Source organism: Stomoxys calcitrans, chromosome 2 (genome assembly GCF_963082655.1).
Source record: "Stomoxys calcitrans chromosome 2, idStoCalc2.1, whole genome shotgun sequence".
NCBI lineage: Eukaryota > Metazoa > Arthropoda > Insecta > Diptera > Muscidae > Stomoxys > Stomoxys calcitrans.
In genome coordinates, this window is record NC_081553.1 from 25537094 (window position 1) to 25556039 (window position 18946).

The window sequence follows — 18946 nt, forward strand, 5'->3', positions numbered from 1 at the left end:
CTAAGCCGATCCGGACCATTTCTCTTTTCCATAGGGTTGCATGCGCATTCGTCGCCCACGCCCTTAACTCGGACTGCATCGACCCAAAAGGCTGCGGGAGAACCAAGTTTATTAACAGCAGTTCTGTGGCCTTCACCGCCCAAAACGTTTGCCATTTCATTCCACCTTACACCGTTATAGCCCGGCACCCAAGCGATGCGGAGTGTGCCATCCTCAGAAAAGGCGTTAACAGCAAGATTTTTAGTGACCTTACCGTCTTGATTGTTATTGCACTTATGGCAATTTTACTATCCGTAAAGATGTTCAAACTCGACGTCTTCGCGTTAGCACCACGCTACCTCACGCATTCCGTGATCGTATTATGGTCAGGCCGTCTAAAACAGATCTCAGTCCCTGGGTTCTCAATGTAGACCCTAGGCCCACTCTGTCCTCTAGCTTTGATCCATCCGTGTAACATGATCACCATGATGACCCAGATGACAATGCTAGGGTTCCATCAATCCAAGACTGTGCCGTTGGCAGCAGTGCCTCGCACTCGACCTCAAAGTTCATCTCAGGTATCCGATCGGAAACCTCTTCCCTTCCTAGCAGTTTTCCTATCGTCGCCTCGATTATACCGCCATAGTATGAGCTGCTCTCATCCTCAATCCATTCTACCATCGCCTTAAGTCTCATAGCCGCAGTGGCTGCCTCATACTTAGTCTGTATGTCAATGGGTCGAATGCCTAGAATAGTCTCCAGTGACGCTTCCAATTCAGTTCACCGACCTTCCCTTGACATAGGCATGCTGTTTGTATTTGATCAGTTCACTGGATGCCCTACTCTTTGAGTAGATGTCACATAACTTGCTTTGCCGAGCTTGGGTTTGCCGACCTCTTCAGTTTGCCTACCTCTTTCCCAATATTACGAATCTCCCCGGTCATCCTGGGGTTTTCTTGGGCTGATTTCCTTTCCCAATAAGGACAACTATCTTCGAAGGACTTCATCAGTGCAGTCGTATTCCTGTGGACATTTTCGTTAATATCTTCTGTGGTTGGACAATCTAAATTATCTTCCCCAAGTCTTCTTCTGAGTAGTCTTCCGAATTTTTTCCAGTTGGTTTCCAACTTGTTCCGGAAGCTTATCGAATTCGGCGCTGGCCGTGCGATTCTAAACCCAATGTAACGATGATCAAAGAAAGAATGTTCCATGGAGACACTGCAATCCTGAACCACATCGATTAAATTCAATCTATTAACTAATCCTATTAACAAAGGTAGCGGTGTTACCAATATGAAGTGTTATTGGGTTGTTAGTGTTCCAGAACTCTGCCAGGGCTTGGCCCCGCTTATTACTATTGATACTACCCTACTAAATGTGGTGAGAGTTCGCATCGCACCCTATTAGCAGCATGTTTCCTGTATGTTTTGCTTTCCGCACTAGCCGTTCCAGTTCCGAAGTGGGTGGCGGTGTCGGAGATTCGAAAGGCAAATAAAGTGATGCCAAGTATGCTCCACCGTCTCCCTGTCTCACCACTCAATATATAATTCAAATTTCTATGACAATTAATGCAGGACCTCGGCCGAGTACCAGTGTTAGCATATAATAATTGGTAGTTCATATGGTTCAGTCCAGAAACTTTGTTCCAGGTCTTCCGCGGTTCCTGAATTAAGGCAATATGAATCTTGCCGTTGCTGATTTTCTCCATCAGAGGGTGTGTAGCAGTCTCGCTCCGGTGGAGGTTTATCTGGATTACCTCAATCATTGGTCCTCCAGTAGATGGGCATCTTGGGAGTAGGTGATGATCTCATCGTCTGCTCCCTGTTCTTTAGACTGCAATGACCTTCCTGTCACTGCACTGCCTGATGTCATCGTTTTAGGTTCAAGTCTCCCGACTTTTTATAAAGTCAGTAAGGGATCCATCGTCGGGTCCCTGTTCGTTAAGCTTTATTGAGTTTCCATTCCATGTACTGCCTGATGTTTCAATACTAGGATCTTTGCCTAACTTAGCCTGCCAAATCTTAAGTAAATGGGCTTCTTGGTAGTAGGTGATGGTACCATCATCGGCTCCCTGTTCGTTAGGTTGCATTGAGACTCCTGTCAATATTAGGATCTTTACCTATCCTAGTCTTCCGAATCTTGAAGTCGGTGATGGGTCCTTCGTCGGGTTCTTGTTTGTTAGGCTGTGTTGGGTATATCGCCACTGCACTGCCTGATATTTTAGTATTTGGATCAGTGCTTCCCCTAGTCCTTCCAAAATTGAGAGATGCCGTGATTGTCTCGTTGTCGGCCCCATGTTCGTTGGGCGGTGTCTGGAACGAAAATTTCTGCCTATCCTAGTCTTCCCAATTTTGAAAAAACAGCTTTGCTCTCGTAGTGCGCCATGCCTTTAGTCTTAGGCAAACTTGTCACGGAGACTTGATCAATGCCAACCACAAAGAGAGTTCCTTCCTCCTTCTCCTCCCTGTGGAAGACCTCCCACTTCTCTGCGACCAAATCTTAGTTTTGCTTGCCCAAGAATCCCAACATGCGTTCCGTCGCAAATTTACTGCCCCATCCCTTGATGAAGACCGTAGCCTTTGTGAGCTGGGGGATATCCATCTTTCTAACAAGGTCGAGCTTTGCGCGCTCCTAGGGAGTTTGAATACCTCCGACGAGCTGTTTGACGGTATCAATACATTCCGTCGACGCAAAACGCAGCGTAAAGATGTCCCCTCTAAACTCGCAGCTCATCATTTGTATGGGTGGACCCTCACAGAGTTCCACACATGTCCAACAATCCGATCGTTAACCAGATCCTCCACTTGGAACCGATGACTTGGTGGAATCCTACCGGATGCACAGCCGATATTGATGACTGCATAGGTCAGCTCATCTCTGTTGTGCTTCCTTGTCACTCTGGCGTAAGAGGGCGGCTTCTTACTATTCTCAGCGACTATCTTCCCCTTCCGTGAAGTCTCGGGGGTCGTGCACGCTTCCTTCGTTTCTATTCCAACTTTGTCTACCTCAGCAGGACACTGTCTGGAGTCGCCATTGCGGGATGGCTGGCTTGGTTTTCCCAGAGTACTTGAAGTACGGGGAGCTCTTATTCTTCTTCAGTATTTTAACAGTGCTATGCTCTTCGGGAGATCTAATTCTTTATCCAGCTTCCGTAGAAATGCTTGGAATGTCAGTTCTATTCCTTCCAGCATCCTGCACTTTCGCCCGATTATGCTGCCGGTACATACTCCTCTGTCTCCTTCGTCGTGCACCGGATCGCTTTCTCAGTCTGCTTGTGAGCTTAGCAAAGCCATCGCTCACTTCTGCTGTCATCCCGATGCCCTCATCTCTCGATTCGGCTGCGATGAGTGTTGCGTGGACACAGTCGCTGTCTGAATCCGAGTCAGAAACACCACCTTTACTTAAAGGCTGGGGACGAACTGTGCATCCCTCTGGTTTATCCGTTTCTTCCTCATTAATTAGTCTGACGACTAGTTGTGCGCTTGAAGCATTACTCTCGACTATAGGTGCCAAGGCACCCACACCTATAGGAGGGGAGGACAGCACGCTACGATCTGACGCCATTTCTAGTCCATTTTTTTCGTAATATTGGGTTGCCCAAAAAGTAATTGCGGATTTTTTAAAAGAAATGCCTTTTTAATCAAATATACTTTTTATACCCTCCACCATAAGATGGGGGGTATACTAATTTCGTCATTCTGTTTGTAACTACTCGAAATAATCGTCTGAGACCCCATAAAGTATATATATTCTTGATCGTCGTGACATTTTATGTCGATCTAGCCATGTCCGTCCGTCTGTCCGTCCGTCTGTCTGTCGAAAGCACGCTAACTTCCGAAGGAGTAAAGCTAGCCGCTTGAAATTTTGCACAAATACTTCTTATTAGTGTAGGTCGGTTGGTATTGTAAATGGGCCATATCGGTCCATGTTTTGATATAGCTGCCATATAAACCGATCTTGGGTCTTGACTTCTTGAGCCTCTAGAGTGCGCAATTCTTATCCGATTGGAATGAAATTTTGCACGACGTGTTTTGCTATGATATCCAACAACTGCGCCAAGTATGGTTCAAATCGGTCCATAACCTGATATAGCTGCCATATAAACCGATCTTGGGCCTTGACTTCTTGAGCCTCTAGCGTGCGCAATTCTTACCCGATCAGAATGAAATTTTGCACGACGTGTTTTGTTATAATATCCAATAAATGTGCCAAGTATGGTTCAAATCGGTCCATAACCTGATATAGCTGCCATATAAACCGATCTTGGGTCTTGACTTCATGAGCCTCTAGAGTGCGCAATTCTTATCCGATTGAAATGAAATTTTGCACGACGTGTTTTGTTATGATATCCAACAACTGTGCCAAGTATGGTTGAAATCGGTTCATAACCTGATATAGCTGCCATATAAACCGATCTTGGGTCTAGACTTCTTGAGCCTCTAGAGTGCGCAATTCTTATCCGATTCGAATGGAATTTAGCACGACGTGTTTTGTTATGATACCCAACAACTGTGCCAAGTATGGTTTAAATCGGTCCATAACCTGATATAGCTGCCGTATAAACCGATCTTGGGTCTTGACTTCTTGAGCCTCTAGAGGGCACAATTCTTATCCGATTTGAATGAATTTTTGCACGAAGTATTTCGTTATGATATCCAACAACTGTGCCAAGTATGTTTCAAATCGGCTCATAACTTGATATAGCTGTCATATAAACCGATCTGGGATCTTGACTTCTTGACCCCTAGAGGTCGCAATTATTATTCGATATGCCTGAAATTTTGTACGACGGATCCTCTCATGACCATCAACAAACGTGTTTATTATGGTCTGAATGGGTGTATAGCCAGATACAGCTCCCATATAAATCGTTCTTTCTATTTTACTTCTTGTTTTACACTTTTTTTCTAAAGCACGCTAAAAGTAACAGCTGATAACTGACATAAGAAAGAATGCAATTACAGAGTCACAAGCTGTGAAAAAATTTGTCAACGCCGACTATATGAAAAATCCGCAATTACTTTTTGGGCAACCCAAATTATTAGTTTTTGTCGGTACTTAAGTGAGGACACAATACCACACATGAACCAACTTAGGGGTGTGGTATGGAAAACAATCAATTATTTTATAAGTAACTCGGAACTCCTTACTTAGATTTTCTTTTTCGAGGTTAGTTTGTAGTATTTAGAGCGCACAAAAAGCCGATTACTGGCTTAGATGTATGTCCATAGTGGCATGGGGCGGATTAATATCTGCACCCTCTTTTCAACCTAACCTAACAAAACCAGCTTCTTTATGATTAACTACGATTTGAAGGCACCTCCAAAGTCAAGAAATTCTTCAATTGTATGTTCCTTGACAGCAAGAGAGACAATATGTCGACTGAGATATGAAGGACTGTTTCAATAGACTTGTCTTTGGCTTGGGCGTAATGTTGTCGAGACAGGTTCCGTTTAGTATCGTCGCCATGAAATATGTCAATCAATACTGTTTTGTCCTTTTGAATTTGTGAGCTTTGGGGAGCATTACATATATATTATTTTTTTTTTTTTTTTTCTCAATTTCGTAATTTGTTGGTGTTTTTTGAGTTCAGCTTATTTTTTTTAACTATCAAAGACTTTGCACTTTGATCAACATGTTTGAAAATTCAATCAACACTTGCAAAAATACAGGAAAAATTTCCTGTTTAGCTGGAAATCATTATTACAATTCTTAGCAAATTGATAAATAGAAATATTTTTGAAGAAGATTTGGTTTTATCCCCCAATTATTTTAATTGAATAAGTGTTCAACCCTTCTATGTAGGTAGAATTGGATACAAAACCTTATTGAAATGAAGTATTTTCTTTTATTCGCATAAACCTTAGAAATGTAATCCTTAGTTTTACTGCGAAATATGTATAAAATTTAAGCCAATGAAAAGTGTTTCTGTTTTCTGCAGCGTAGTAGGAGTAATAGTGGCGGGTCGGTTAATTCTCTTCTGCAATTCTTTTTCATTGCCATTTCGTTTGTAGCATTCTTCGTATTTATGGTTTTTCACATTTCACTTTTCCCTCTTTGCAGTGATATTTCATTTATACTGCCATGGTGGCGCCAAGTGCTATGGAGTATCCTTTATGGCGTTATGGTTATTGTGGCGACTGGTGGCAACCTAATCGTTGTTTGGATTGTCATAACAACAAAACGGATGCGTACTGTGACCAATTACTTTATAGGTAAGTTTTTTTTAAAAATACGAAGTGAATGCCTTATTGTCCTCGGTTCCCCTTTTTTTGTAAACAAAAACACCTACATTCACCAGAGAAGATTTCCGCAAGAGAAAGTTTCAAATTAAAAACCTTCTCAAAGAAATACAATAAAGACAATAAGGCTTTGTGATGCTACTAACACAGTTTTGCCATCAATCATTGACTTGGCCATCGACAAAGGTCAGCCAGGCTTATACCCATGTCCTGCTATTACAAATAGGATATCCCCCCCATAGTAAATATGCAAATGTACATGCCCTTGTTTGGAGTTTATGAGTTTTAGCTAAGAGGATATTAAATTTTTGCCCCAACACACATGTTTTTGGCTTAGACCAGAGAATATTTTATGCAAATTCTGATTCAATTCCTTAACTAAATCATCTTCCAATAACTGCAAAACAATAAATTCTCTTTGCCAAAGGAAAAATTTTCGATCCCATAAACATTTCATAAAAACAGACCCTAAACTTTGCCATGCCAAATGTAAATGGCAATGAGAACAAAAATCAAACGTTTGCTGTCTTGAACAGTGGGCTAATTGTGGTATGAAGTTTTTTATTACCCTCCACCATAGGATGGGGGTATACAAATTTCGTCATTCTGTTTGCAACACCTCGAAATATGCGTCTAAGACCCCATTCTTGATCGTCGTGACAGTTTAAGTCGAACTAGCCATGTCCGTCCGTCTGGCCGTCCATCCATCCGTCTGTCCGTCTATGAGTCCGTCTGTCTATCGAAAGCTACCCGCTTGAAATCTTGTACGAATACTTTTTATTAGTGCAGGTCGGTTGGGATTGTTAATGGGCCAAATCGGTTCATGTTTTGATATACCTGCCATATAAACCGATCATGGGTCTTGACTTCTTAAGCCTCTAGAGAGGCTCACTCAATTCTTGTCCGATTCGAGTGAAACTTTGCACGTAGTGTTTTGATATTATTCCAACAACTGTGCTAAGTATGGTCTAAATCGGTCCATGTTTTGGATCGGTGGAGGCATCCCTCCGACAGAAGGAGTACACTATTTCCACCATCTTGTATATTTAGAGGGCCTTTAAGAGCGTGGAGATGAGATCGATAGTCGCCGCACTGGACCGCAGCGGGATTCACCCAGGGGTCTAATTATATACTATATGGCAGGATTATTAATGCGAACCTGGAAGATAGTGTGGATAGAAGGCTAGTGACAAGAGGACACCCCAGGGAGAGGTCTTCTCGTCGATTCTGTGGAACCTCTGGATAAATGAAATCTTTTTTGATCTCAGCGGAAATAATCGCTTATGCGGACGACGTCGGGTTGCTGGCGAGATCATGGAAGGGTCACTAAGGAGATTGTCATGATGGGCTACCAGAAATTGGTTAAGGACCAACCCAAGGTAGACGGAGCTGGTGCTCTTCAGCCGCAGATGCCAGATATCGAAGTTCAGATTCCTGTTCTTAGATGGGATCACCCTGCAGCTGTCGAAGGAGTCGAAGTACCTCAATTCGAAACTGTCCTGGAAGAGGAATACCGAGAAAAGAAGGCCGTAAGGTAGGAAATTCATTTGGAGGGGCGGTAAACCACCAAGATGAGGTATTGGATGTATACGGCCATTGCGAAACCAGGACTCGTATGAGGTAATTCGAGAAGATCCAGAGATTGACCTACACCGGGGTATCAGGGGCACTGAGTTCTGGAAACGATGCTGGATTTGCTGCCCCTTGGCGCCTTTATTCGAAAATGCGCCGCCAAGGTGGCGCTCAGGCTGAGGGAGCTCGTCATGCCCGTCAGGCCCGACGCAGGCCAGTCTCTCTGCGTCGGGGTCACTGGGGCACTGAAATCCGCATCGTAGGCAGATCTGGAAGAGTTGACGGATATGCAACCCATTGGCGCCTATATTCGAAACTGCACCGCAAAGGTCGCACTTAGGCTGACGCAGCTCGGCGTACTGAAGGTGGATAGTTACGGCCACAGTTCCATTCTGGATGTTATGAATGTGGAGGGTGGTCGGAGGAGGATCTATAGCTTCTCACATCACTTACACTATTCTGATCATCTTGTATAGTGAGGGGGCCAAGATACCAAAGTTCAGATTTCCGTTCTTTGGCGGGATCACCCTGCAGTTGTTGAAGGAGGCGAAGTACATTGGCAAAGTCCTTGATTCGGAACTATACTGAAAAAGGAATACAGAGGAAAGATGCCGTAAGGCATTATGCGCTTTTTACATCTGCTGGAGGATGTTTGGTAGGAAGTGGGGAGATGATGTATTGTACTGACCTATTGTGGAGGGCCGTGGTAAAGACGACTCGTACGAGGTAATTTGAGAGGATCCAGAGATTGACCTGCTTTGGGGTCACAGGGGCACTGAGTTCTGGAAGCGATGCTGGATTTGCTGCCCCTTGGCGCCTTTATTCGAAAATGCGCCGCCAAGATGGCGTTCAGACTGAGGGAGCTCGTCATGCTGAAAGAGAACAGTCAGTTACATTCTGAGGGATGGTGCGGAGGGTAGACTGAGGGGGATCTCCCACTACCTGGCTCCATTACCTACAGGTATAAGGGCATTCAGGATTCGTTTTCCCAGGAGGGATGAATGGAGGGCCAATGCTGTATTTGAGGAGGATGATACCTCGATCTTCACGGATGGCTCCAAGATGGAGTCAGACGCTGGGTTGGGAGGTCTACTCCGACGCACTCAATTTCCATATGTCTCCGAGACTGCCGGATGAGTGTATGGTCTTTCAGATAGAGGTCTGTGACATTACTGTAGCCGCAAGAGAAATTCTGCTAAGTGATTTATCCCCCTCAAAACTAGGCATTTATGGGGACAATATGGCAGCGCTCAAGGCCTTGGTTTCTAGAATGGTGAGGTCTATATGTGTGGCAGATTGTTTTGAGACCCACGATAGGCTCCTAGTCCACGATTTGACGCTAACATGGGTTCCCGGACATAAGGGGATCCTAGGAAATGAAGGGACGTGCGAATGCGACAGGCACCGGACGAACCAGTCACCAGAACACAGTAAAATTGATGGCCGGAACGGGATCGTTTGCAAGATGGGTCTCTGCGCATGGTTGCCGAACTGCTAGGATGCTCTGGCCTGTCGTCTACCGGAGGAGTGCGAAGTAGTTACTGGCGTTCGATAAGTTGCCGTTAAGTACCTTAACAGGGGTCATAACTGAAAAATGTGCCATAGGCCGCATGGCGGCGCTCAATGACTTCTGCAGAAATTCCCTTGATGAGCGGGAGGCCATCGAGACTTGCTATGTTTATGTCCGAGGCTGCAGGGACGCAGGCTCTCCTTTCTGGGAAGGCGGATCTTTTGCGATCTTGGTCATGTTGAGAACGCATCTCTGGTATATTCTCCTAAGATTTATTGACGGGACGGGATGATTCCGACGGGGGAACCCATAATCTCCTGCAAATGCACATAGGTGCTTGCGTGGCGTTGGGCGTTTCACCCTAGCTCTGGTTCCACTTTCCTCCTACTTCTTTTGCAAATGAAAATTTGCCCATGAACATTCCACTGAGGAATTGGGGCAAACTGGCATATCACTGAGTGCTGCCCCATTCCAAATTGTAAACTCAAATTTTGCTGAAATTTGGCACAGTAAGTTGTCTAAGGACACTCGTCATTCGTGTTGAGCATGGTCCGGATCGCTGAACGTCATGATAACGCTGAACGTCATGATTACCTCTGCACTAAGGTAGATGCCAAATATACCGACCTTCCGATTCAAGGTTCGGTTTCGCTAAGATTTGGCACGATTCTTTTTGTTAAGCCCCTCGACTTCCATGCCAAATATGATCTAAATCGGTCTATATATGTAAATAGCTGCCACATATACCAATCTTCCAACTTCAGTTCTTGGGCCCATAAGAAATTTGGCAATGTGAGATATGTTTGGCCCAGTTTGGTATCAGTTTGATTCATACCGGACCATATTTGTATATAGCTGTCATCATTAGCGAAACCAGTTCAGCATTCTAGGGAGGTCTAAAACCCTTTGAATGGCAATAAAATTGGAAAATTTGACGAACACAACATTGTTTTCAAAATTCTGGGAGGGGCTAAACTTTTTCTGGGGGATTCTTAGCTCACCTCCAAATGCCTTTCTACGCTTATGGCTGTTATACATACCGATCTCCCCATTGACTATCTTGAACCCACTTAAGACTCATTTATTATCCGATTTCTCTGAATTATGGAGCAATGAGCTGGGATAAACTCTAGACGTCCGTGCTGGCTTTGGGCAAAATAGTACAAAATTTCCATATAGCAGCTACGGGTCCATAAATGGTACATTTTCGGATATTGCCGATGTGATGGGTATACAAAGTTCGGTCCGGCCAGACCTAATACCTTCTTACTTTTTTTGGCATAGGCAGGTTTAGTTCGGAAAATGGCCATATGTGACTACATCTTTATATAGACCCAACAGAAACCGATCTGCCGATTAAGGTCTTGAGCCCATAAATGACACATTTACTACCCGATTTTGCTTAAATTTGTCACTGTATGTACTAAGTTTTCTTATGATTCAGATCTCAGAGAGAGATCAGATCTCCCGATTTAAGGCCTTGCCTTCATAAGATCCATATTGACCAATCTTTCGAATTACCATTCAAAGCTCAATGAGGCTTATTTTTTAATCCATTTGGCTGAAACTGGCACATTAAGTTGGATTGAAGTCATCTACACTCATACGTCAAAACCAGACCATATTCAGATATAGCCGTCATATATGAGTTTCTTTTTTTTTTTGCATATAAAATATTTTAGTATTTTGTTTGGTATTCATCCCACTGTGCATGTATTCCTGTGCATCTATATTTCAACCTCAATGACACAAAAACGTGTTTCTTCTTAGGAAATTCAAAGAATAGTAGTAATTTTACTCAACAACACAAACGCTCTCACACATACAAGTACAATTAGAGTCTTATCCATTCTGACTAGCTATCCCTTCTCATTTGATTGTGCACATTGTTCTCCCCCATATCGGCCAAATATGAGAGAATCTTTGCAGCATATGGGGCCAAACACGTCGACGACAACACCAACAACAACAACAACAACAATGAGAACAGCTAATGGAGTGATACTTATGCCTTGTGTAAATATTAAATCGAATACAAAATGCTTTCATAAACAAAACCAATGTAAACATGCTCGAATACAATGTAAATATGGATGTTTGTTACATTAAACAAGCAAACAAACGAACAACAAAGTGAAAAAGTATGTATGTGATTGTTCGAAAACAATACGTGCTGTCAAAAACATAGGGGAAAAAACGCGCCAAAAAACAGGAATCTCAAAGATGGCAATGCTTTTGACACATTTCCTGTTGATAAAATGTTTTTGATCAAAAAATCGCAACAACTTTAAAATGGAACATTAAAAATGTTCCCATATAATGAAAGAAAGTGATGTGATATCAAACAGGCTTTATGTTCTAAACTAATATATGGGACTTGGACTTAATACGTGGAAAGACAAACGGACGTTGGTTTTTTGGGGCGAGTCTTGCATACGACTTAAATTGCATAATTGGAGAACCAGAGCGGGCAAACGGAACTATTGGAAATATTTTTGCGATTTATGAAGACGAAACAAGTAACAAGGCGTTAAGTTCGGCCGGGCCGAACTTTGGATACCCATCACCTCGGGTATATAACCTTTCGTCGGCTATATACCAGCTTTCGTCATAATCCGGTGAAAACTTCATAATTTATGCCCCCATAGTAGCGAAATACGAAATACCGATTTGGGCCAAATTCGACACGGACATTGAGTGCTCTATTAAGTACAAGTCATTGTTCAATTTTGTAGAACAAATAGTGGTTTTTGGTAGCCACATCCAAATATAGACGATACAGACGTTGAAAAACCCAACATAAGTCACTGTGTCAAATTTCAGTGAAATCGGACAATAAATGCGCCTTTTTATGGGCCCACGACCTCAAAACGAGAGATCGGTCTATATGACAGCTATATCCAAATCTGGACCGATCTGGGCGAAATTGAAGACAGATGTCAAAGAGCCTAACACAACTCACTGTCCGAAATTTCAGCGAAATCGGAAAATAAATGCGCCTTTTATTGGCCCAAAACCTTAAAACGAGAGATCGGTCTATATGGCAGCTATATCCAAATCTGGACCGATCTGTGCCATATTGCAGATGTGTGTCGAGGAACTTAACTTAACTCGCTGTCTCAAATTTCGGCGAAATCGCACAATAAATGCGCCTTTTATGAGGCCAAAACCTTAAATCGAGAAATCGATCTATATGGTAGCTATATCCAAATCTGGCCCGATCTAGGCCCAATAGCAGAAAGTTTTCGAAGAGCCTAACGCAACTCACTTTCCTAAATTTTCGGCGAATTCGGAAAGTAAATGCGCTTTTTATGACCCCGAGCGAGATCGGTCTTCGAGAGACCGGTCTATTTGGCAGCTATATCCAAATCTGGACCGACCTGAGCCAAATAAAAGATGTATGTTGAAGAGCCTACCACAACTCACTGTCCCAAATTTTGGAGACATCGGACAATAAATGCGCCTTTTATGGGCCCAAGACTTATATGGCAGCTATATCCAAATCTAAACCGATCTGGGCCAAAATGACAAAGGATGTCGAAGGGCCTAACACAACTCACTTTCCCAATTTTCAGCAAAATCTTCTATTAAATGAGGCTTTTATGGGCCTAAGACCCTAAATCGGAGGATCGGTCTATATGGCAGCTATATCCAAATCTGAACCGATCTGGACCAAATTGAAGAAGGATGTTGACTGGCCTTACACAACTCACTGACCCAAATTTCAACAAAATCGGATAATAAATGTGGCTTTTATGGGCCTAAGACCCTAAATCGGTGGATCGGTCTATATGGGGACTGTATCAAGTTATAGTCCGATATAGCCCATCTTCGAACCCGCATGTGGACAAAAAAAAAAGAATCTGCGCAAAGTTTCAGCTCAATATCTCTATTTATAAAGACTTTATAAGGCCGGAAATGGATATTTCGGTGTGTTGCAAACGGTATGACAAAATGAATATACCCCCATCCTTCTATGAGGGGTATAGCAAATTATGAATAGAGCGATTCCAACGTTCAGACAGGAATGCCATTCTTTGCTGGAGCTTCTTCATCCATTCTGACAACATAACCTAGCCAACGCAGCCGTTGTATTTTAATGCGTGTAACTATGCTATCGTCGTCATACAGCACATACAGCTCGTGGTTCATACGTCGCCTATATTCTCCGTTAACGCAAACTGGTCCATATATTTTACGAAGAATCTTTCTCTCAAATACTCCAAGCACTGCCTCATCTGCTTTCACAAGTACCCATGCATCAGAACCATATAACAGCACGGGTAGTATCAGTGTCTTGTAAAGTGTAGTCTTCGTCCATCGAGAGGTGGCCTTGTTTCTAAACTGCTTACTTAGTCCAAAGTAGCATCTGTTTGCCAGTTTTATTCTTCGCTTTATCTCAAAACTGGTGTCATTCGTTTCGGTTACGGCGGTGCCGAGGTAGATAAAGTTACTGACTATCTCAAAGTTGTGGTTTCCAACTTTCTGCATGTTCTTTATCTGCTCGGTTGTACAAGGCTTTTTGGGAGTGGAAACCATCCATTTCGTCTTATCTCCATTTACTGCCAGACCAATTTTCACTGACTCTCGTTCGATTCTTTCAAAGGCTGCAGTTACTACTTCCGGTGACCGACCTATGATATCGATATCGTCGACATAGTGATTAGTGTGCCATATCTATACACTTCTGCATCTCGTAAAATCTTCTCCAGCAGGATATTAAAGAGATCACACGAGAGGCTGTCTCCTTGTCTGAAACCTCGTTTGGTATTAAATGGTTCGGAGAGATTCTTTCCTATTCTTACTGAGAAACGCGTATCAGCAAGTGTCATCCTGCAGAGTCTTATTAATTTTGCAGGGATACCAAACTCAGACATGGCTTGAAATACATTTGAACGTAAAGGAGTATCGAAGGCGGCTTTGTAGTCAACAAAGAGGTGGTCGGTGTTGATTTGTCCTTCTCGGGTCTTTTCCAGGATTTGGTGCAGTGTGAATATCTGGTCTAGGGTGGACTTATCTGGTCTAAAGCCGCATTGATAGGGCCAAATTATCTCATTGATTGATAGGTTTTAATCTTTCACACAGTACGCTCGAGAGTATCTTGTATGCGATAGGGAGGAGACTTATTCCTCTGTAGTTGGCACATTCCGTCTTGTCTCCTCTCTTGTGTACGGAACATAGTATACTGAAGTTCCAATCATCGGGTATGCGTTCTTCTAGCTAGATTGCGCAGATAAGCTGATGCAAACGCCTTATCAGCGTGTCGCCTCCAGTCTTAAATAGTTCAGCGGGTAACCCGTCGGCTCCTGCTGCCTTGTTGTTCTTTCGTCGGGTTACTGCTACTTGGACCTCATTCTGACTAGGAGGTAAACATTCTATACCATCATCAGGGATTGGTTCTGCGGTATCCTCTTCGCCGCCAACATCAGACACTAGCAGTTGGGTAAAATTTTCTTTCCATATCCTCGCATAAAACAATTGACGATATGCCATCCGGGCCCGGGGATTTATTTACATCGAGATCAGTAAGGCCATAAAATAAGTCTTTGTACAAAGTTTCAACCAATTTTGATAAGAATTGCGGCCTCTGGAGGCTCAAAAAATACAATCGGAAGATCGCTTTAAATGGTTGCTGTATCAGGTAATGAACCGATTTAGACCATACTTAACACAGTTATTGGAAAAAAAAAACACCTCGTACAAAATTTCTGCCAAAACCGGTACAAATTGCATCCTCTAGAGGTTCAAGAAGTCAACACCCGAGATCGGTTAATATGACAGCTATATCAAACAAGGACTGATATGGCCCACTTAAAACCCCAACCGACCTACACCAAAAGAAAGTATTTGTGCAAAATTTCAAGCGACAAGCTTTATTCCTTCGAAAGTTGCTTTCGACAGACGGGCAGACAGACGAATATGGCTAAACCGACTTGGAATGTCAAGACGATCACAAATATATACACATAGTTGAGTCTTGGATGGATATTTCGATGTGTCACAAGCAAGGATGATCGAGAGACTGGTTTCTATGGCAGCTATATGAGGTTGTAGTCAGATTTGAATCGTATTTGGCATATTTGTGGGAAGTCCATGAAAAACTTCAGCCAAATAGATTGCGGCTTGTAAGGACTCATGAAGTCAAATCGGGAGATCGGTTTATATGGGAACTATATCAGGTAATAGACCGATTTAGACCTTACTAAGTACAGTTGTTGCAAATCATAACATAACACTACATGCAAAACTGTAGCCAAATCGGACAGAAATTGCGGCTTGTAGGGGCTCAAGAAGTCAAATCGGGAGATCGTTTAATATGGCAGCTATATCAAGTTATGAAGCGATTCAGACCGTACATAGCACGGTTGATGGAGTAATAACGGATCATTATGTGCAAAATTTCAGCCAAATTGGACAAAAATTGTGACTTCCATGGGCTCAAGAAGGCAAATCGGGAGATCGGTTAATATGGCAGCTATATCAGGTTGTTTACCGATTTGGACCGTACTTGGCACGGTTGATGAAAGTCATAACAAAACACTATGTACAATATGTAAGAAGTCAAATCCAGAGATCGGTTTATATGGGAGCTATATCCATAACCGAACCGATATGACCCATTTGCAATTCCCAACGAGTATTAAGTATCTGTGTAAAATTTCAAGCGGCTAGCTTTACGCGTTCGACCGCTATCGTGATTTCGATAGACGGACGGACGGACATGGATAGATCGACTCAGAATGTCGAGACGATTTGGAAAAAGGTGTCTCTTTAAGGCATACCGTTTGGAGTCGGTTATAAAAAGGAGGTCCCTTCTGATTGAGCTTCATCTTGAATCGGCCAGCTCGCTTTGATGTGTGAGAAGTTGGCCCCCTGTTCCCAATGAAATATTCGTGGACACATTTGAATTTTCATCACAATGGGCTAATACTCTCCTCCGTAATGCTTGGCTTCTTATTCAATCTATACCTAAACCTAGGAAAAAGTATGTGAATACAGTCCTTGCAGTCCTGACATGTATATTGATTAGGCTATAATGGATGTCAAACGAATAATATTTGGGAGTAAACTCCGGCTACAAAAAATACGCATCAAATTATGGACATGGGAATTTTGGGAAATTTATTGTGCATTTTTATATCCACCACCATAGGATGGGGGTATACTAATCTAGTCATTCCGTTTGTAACACCTCGAAATATCGATCTAGGATCCCATAAAATATATATATTCTGGATCATCTCGAAATTCTGATTCGAACTAGCCATGTCAGTCCGTCCGTCCGTCTGTCGAAATCCCGATACCGGTCGAACGCGTAAAGCTAGCCGCTTGAAATTTTGCACAGATACTTCTAACTGATGCAGGTCGTTGAGGATTTCAAATGGGCTATATCGGTTCAGATTTGGATATAGCTCCCATATGAACCGATCTCCCGATGTGACTTCTTGAGCCCATGGAAGTCACAATTTTTGCCCGATTTGGCTGATATTTTGCACATAATGTTCCGTTATTACTTCCAATAACTCTGTCAAGTGTGGGCCAAATCAGTCAAGAACCTGATACGGCTCCCATATAAACCGATTTCCCGATGTGATTTCTTGAGCCCCTCGAAGCATCAATTTTCATCCGATTTGGCTAAAATTTTGCACGTAGTATTCTGTTATGATTTCCAACAACGGAGCCAAGTACAGTCTAAATCAGTCTATAATTAGATATAGCTCCGATATATCCAATCTATAACCTGATATAGCTGTCATTTAAACGGATCTCCCGATTTGTGATTTTAAGCCCCTGGAAACCGCAATTTTCATCCAATTTGGCTGAAATTGTGTACTTGGTGTTCTGTTACGACTCCCAACAACTGTGTCAAGTACGGTTTAAATCGGTCAAAAACCTGATATAGCTCCCATATAAACCTCTCTCTCTCGATTTGACTTCTTCAGCCCCTGGCAAAATTTCAGCCAAATCTGATAAAAACTAAGGCTTTTTATCAGATTTGGCTGAAATTTTACCCATAGTGTTTCACTTTGATTCTCAAAAACTATGGCAAGTAAGGTCCAATTCGGTCTATAACTAGATATAGCTCCCATATTTTAGCAGAATGATTTCTCAAGATTCGGCCCGGCCGAACTTTGCACGCTTTTACTTGTTTTTCTTTGGTTGGCTTTTACTTGTTTTTCCTTGCTTGTTCTAAGTTAGAATACCTGATTTGTACTCTACTCATAGGAGGCCACCGTAGCGCAGAGGTTAGCATGTCCGCCTATGACGCTGAACGCCTGGGTTCGAATCCTAGCGAGAGATCATCAGAAAAAATTTTCAACAGTGGTTTTCCCCTCCTAATGCTGGCAACATTTCTGAGGTACTAAGCCATATAAAACTTCTCTCCACAGAGGTGTCGCACTGCGGCATGCCGTTCGGACTCGGCTATAAAAAGGAGGCCCCTAATCCTTGAGGTTAAAACTTGAATTGGACTGCACTCATTGATATGTGAGAAGTTTGCCCCTGTTCCTTAGTGGAATGTTCATGGGCAAAATTTGCATTTGCATTTGCACTCTACTCATAAATCTTTACTTTGATTAGCATACTGTCTCGATCGGCCTAAATGTCCCTTTTTGGTGTTTTTTGATTGTGGGAGGGTCCTAAAGACACTTGAACCCAAATATTAATACCAGAATCGTACACTATTGTCAAAGACATTTCATGTGCTTTCCATATTTGTCCGATAGTATTACATATCCTGATGTTTGCAGGTTGGGCAGCTCCCCAGCCATGTACTTGGTCCTTAACATTTTTATCAGTGTCATATTCTTCAAACAAATACTTTTCATCTGAGCCCCACACTGTCCATTTGGGGCAGCCCCCAGGCTCTTCACTTTTAAATATCTTTCATTTGATACCCATATTGTCAGCAATTTTTTTTTTGTTATATATTTTAAAATCCATATTTTATGTTAATTGTTTCCTCAATTTCTTTGCAAATTCATCTATTTAATACCTCAAACCATTTTTATCCCCATGGATTTTCCCCGTACCGCATCTTCTTCAGAATTCAAAGCTTGCGGGTAAATATTCCCTTTGGAATTATCGCACATTATTTTGCTTGCTTTTCTTGTCGTGGCCTAACTCCACCCGTCAATCATTCATAGAACAATTTACAAAAATATAAGACTTTCCATTACCAAGATATGACAATATAATACCCAGGGAAAGCCCAAAAAAGGAGGAATTCAGTATATTTTAATAAATACACAGCACGTGGACCCATCCCATGCTTGGGACATTAATGGCAGAATAAACAAGTTTAGCACAAAAATTCAACTCATTTTTGTGGTCTGTTCAAATGTAGGAGAAATTTATGCAATTTTAGACAAAGCCAACGACTCATACACACTGTCTCTTTCCCTCACTCGGTTTGCCTTTGCATTACTGCTACGGATTATCAATGGGAATGCATAAAACACATGTCCTTTTCTATACCTTACCCCTTGCGTTGGTCACCACACAACTGACAAAGGTAAAAATATTTCCATTAGCCCATAAAAACAGACACAAAAACTTTCAACAATGACGAAGACGTAGACAATAACAGCAACAAGGTGGAAAACATGAACATAACAATTTTTGAACAAAAGAGAAAACCAAA

General features: G+C 42.5%; 1 protein-coding gene across 1 annotated transcript in view; it reads left to right on the forward strand.

Moving 5' to 3' along the window:
* The window catches only part of LOC106086722 (tachykinin-like peptides receptor 99D), an 83904-nt gene that overhangs the window by 17904 nt on the left and 47054 nt on the right, over positions 1-18946 (forward strand). Inside the window, 1 exon segment of the mRNA NM_001311224.1 lies at positions 6043-6194. Within this exon segment, the coding sequence (NP_001298153.1) occupies positions 6043-6194 (152 nt within the window).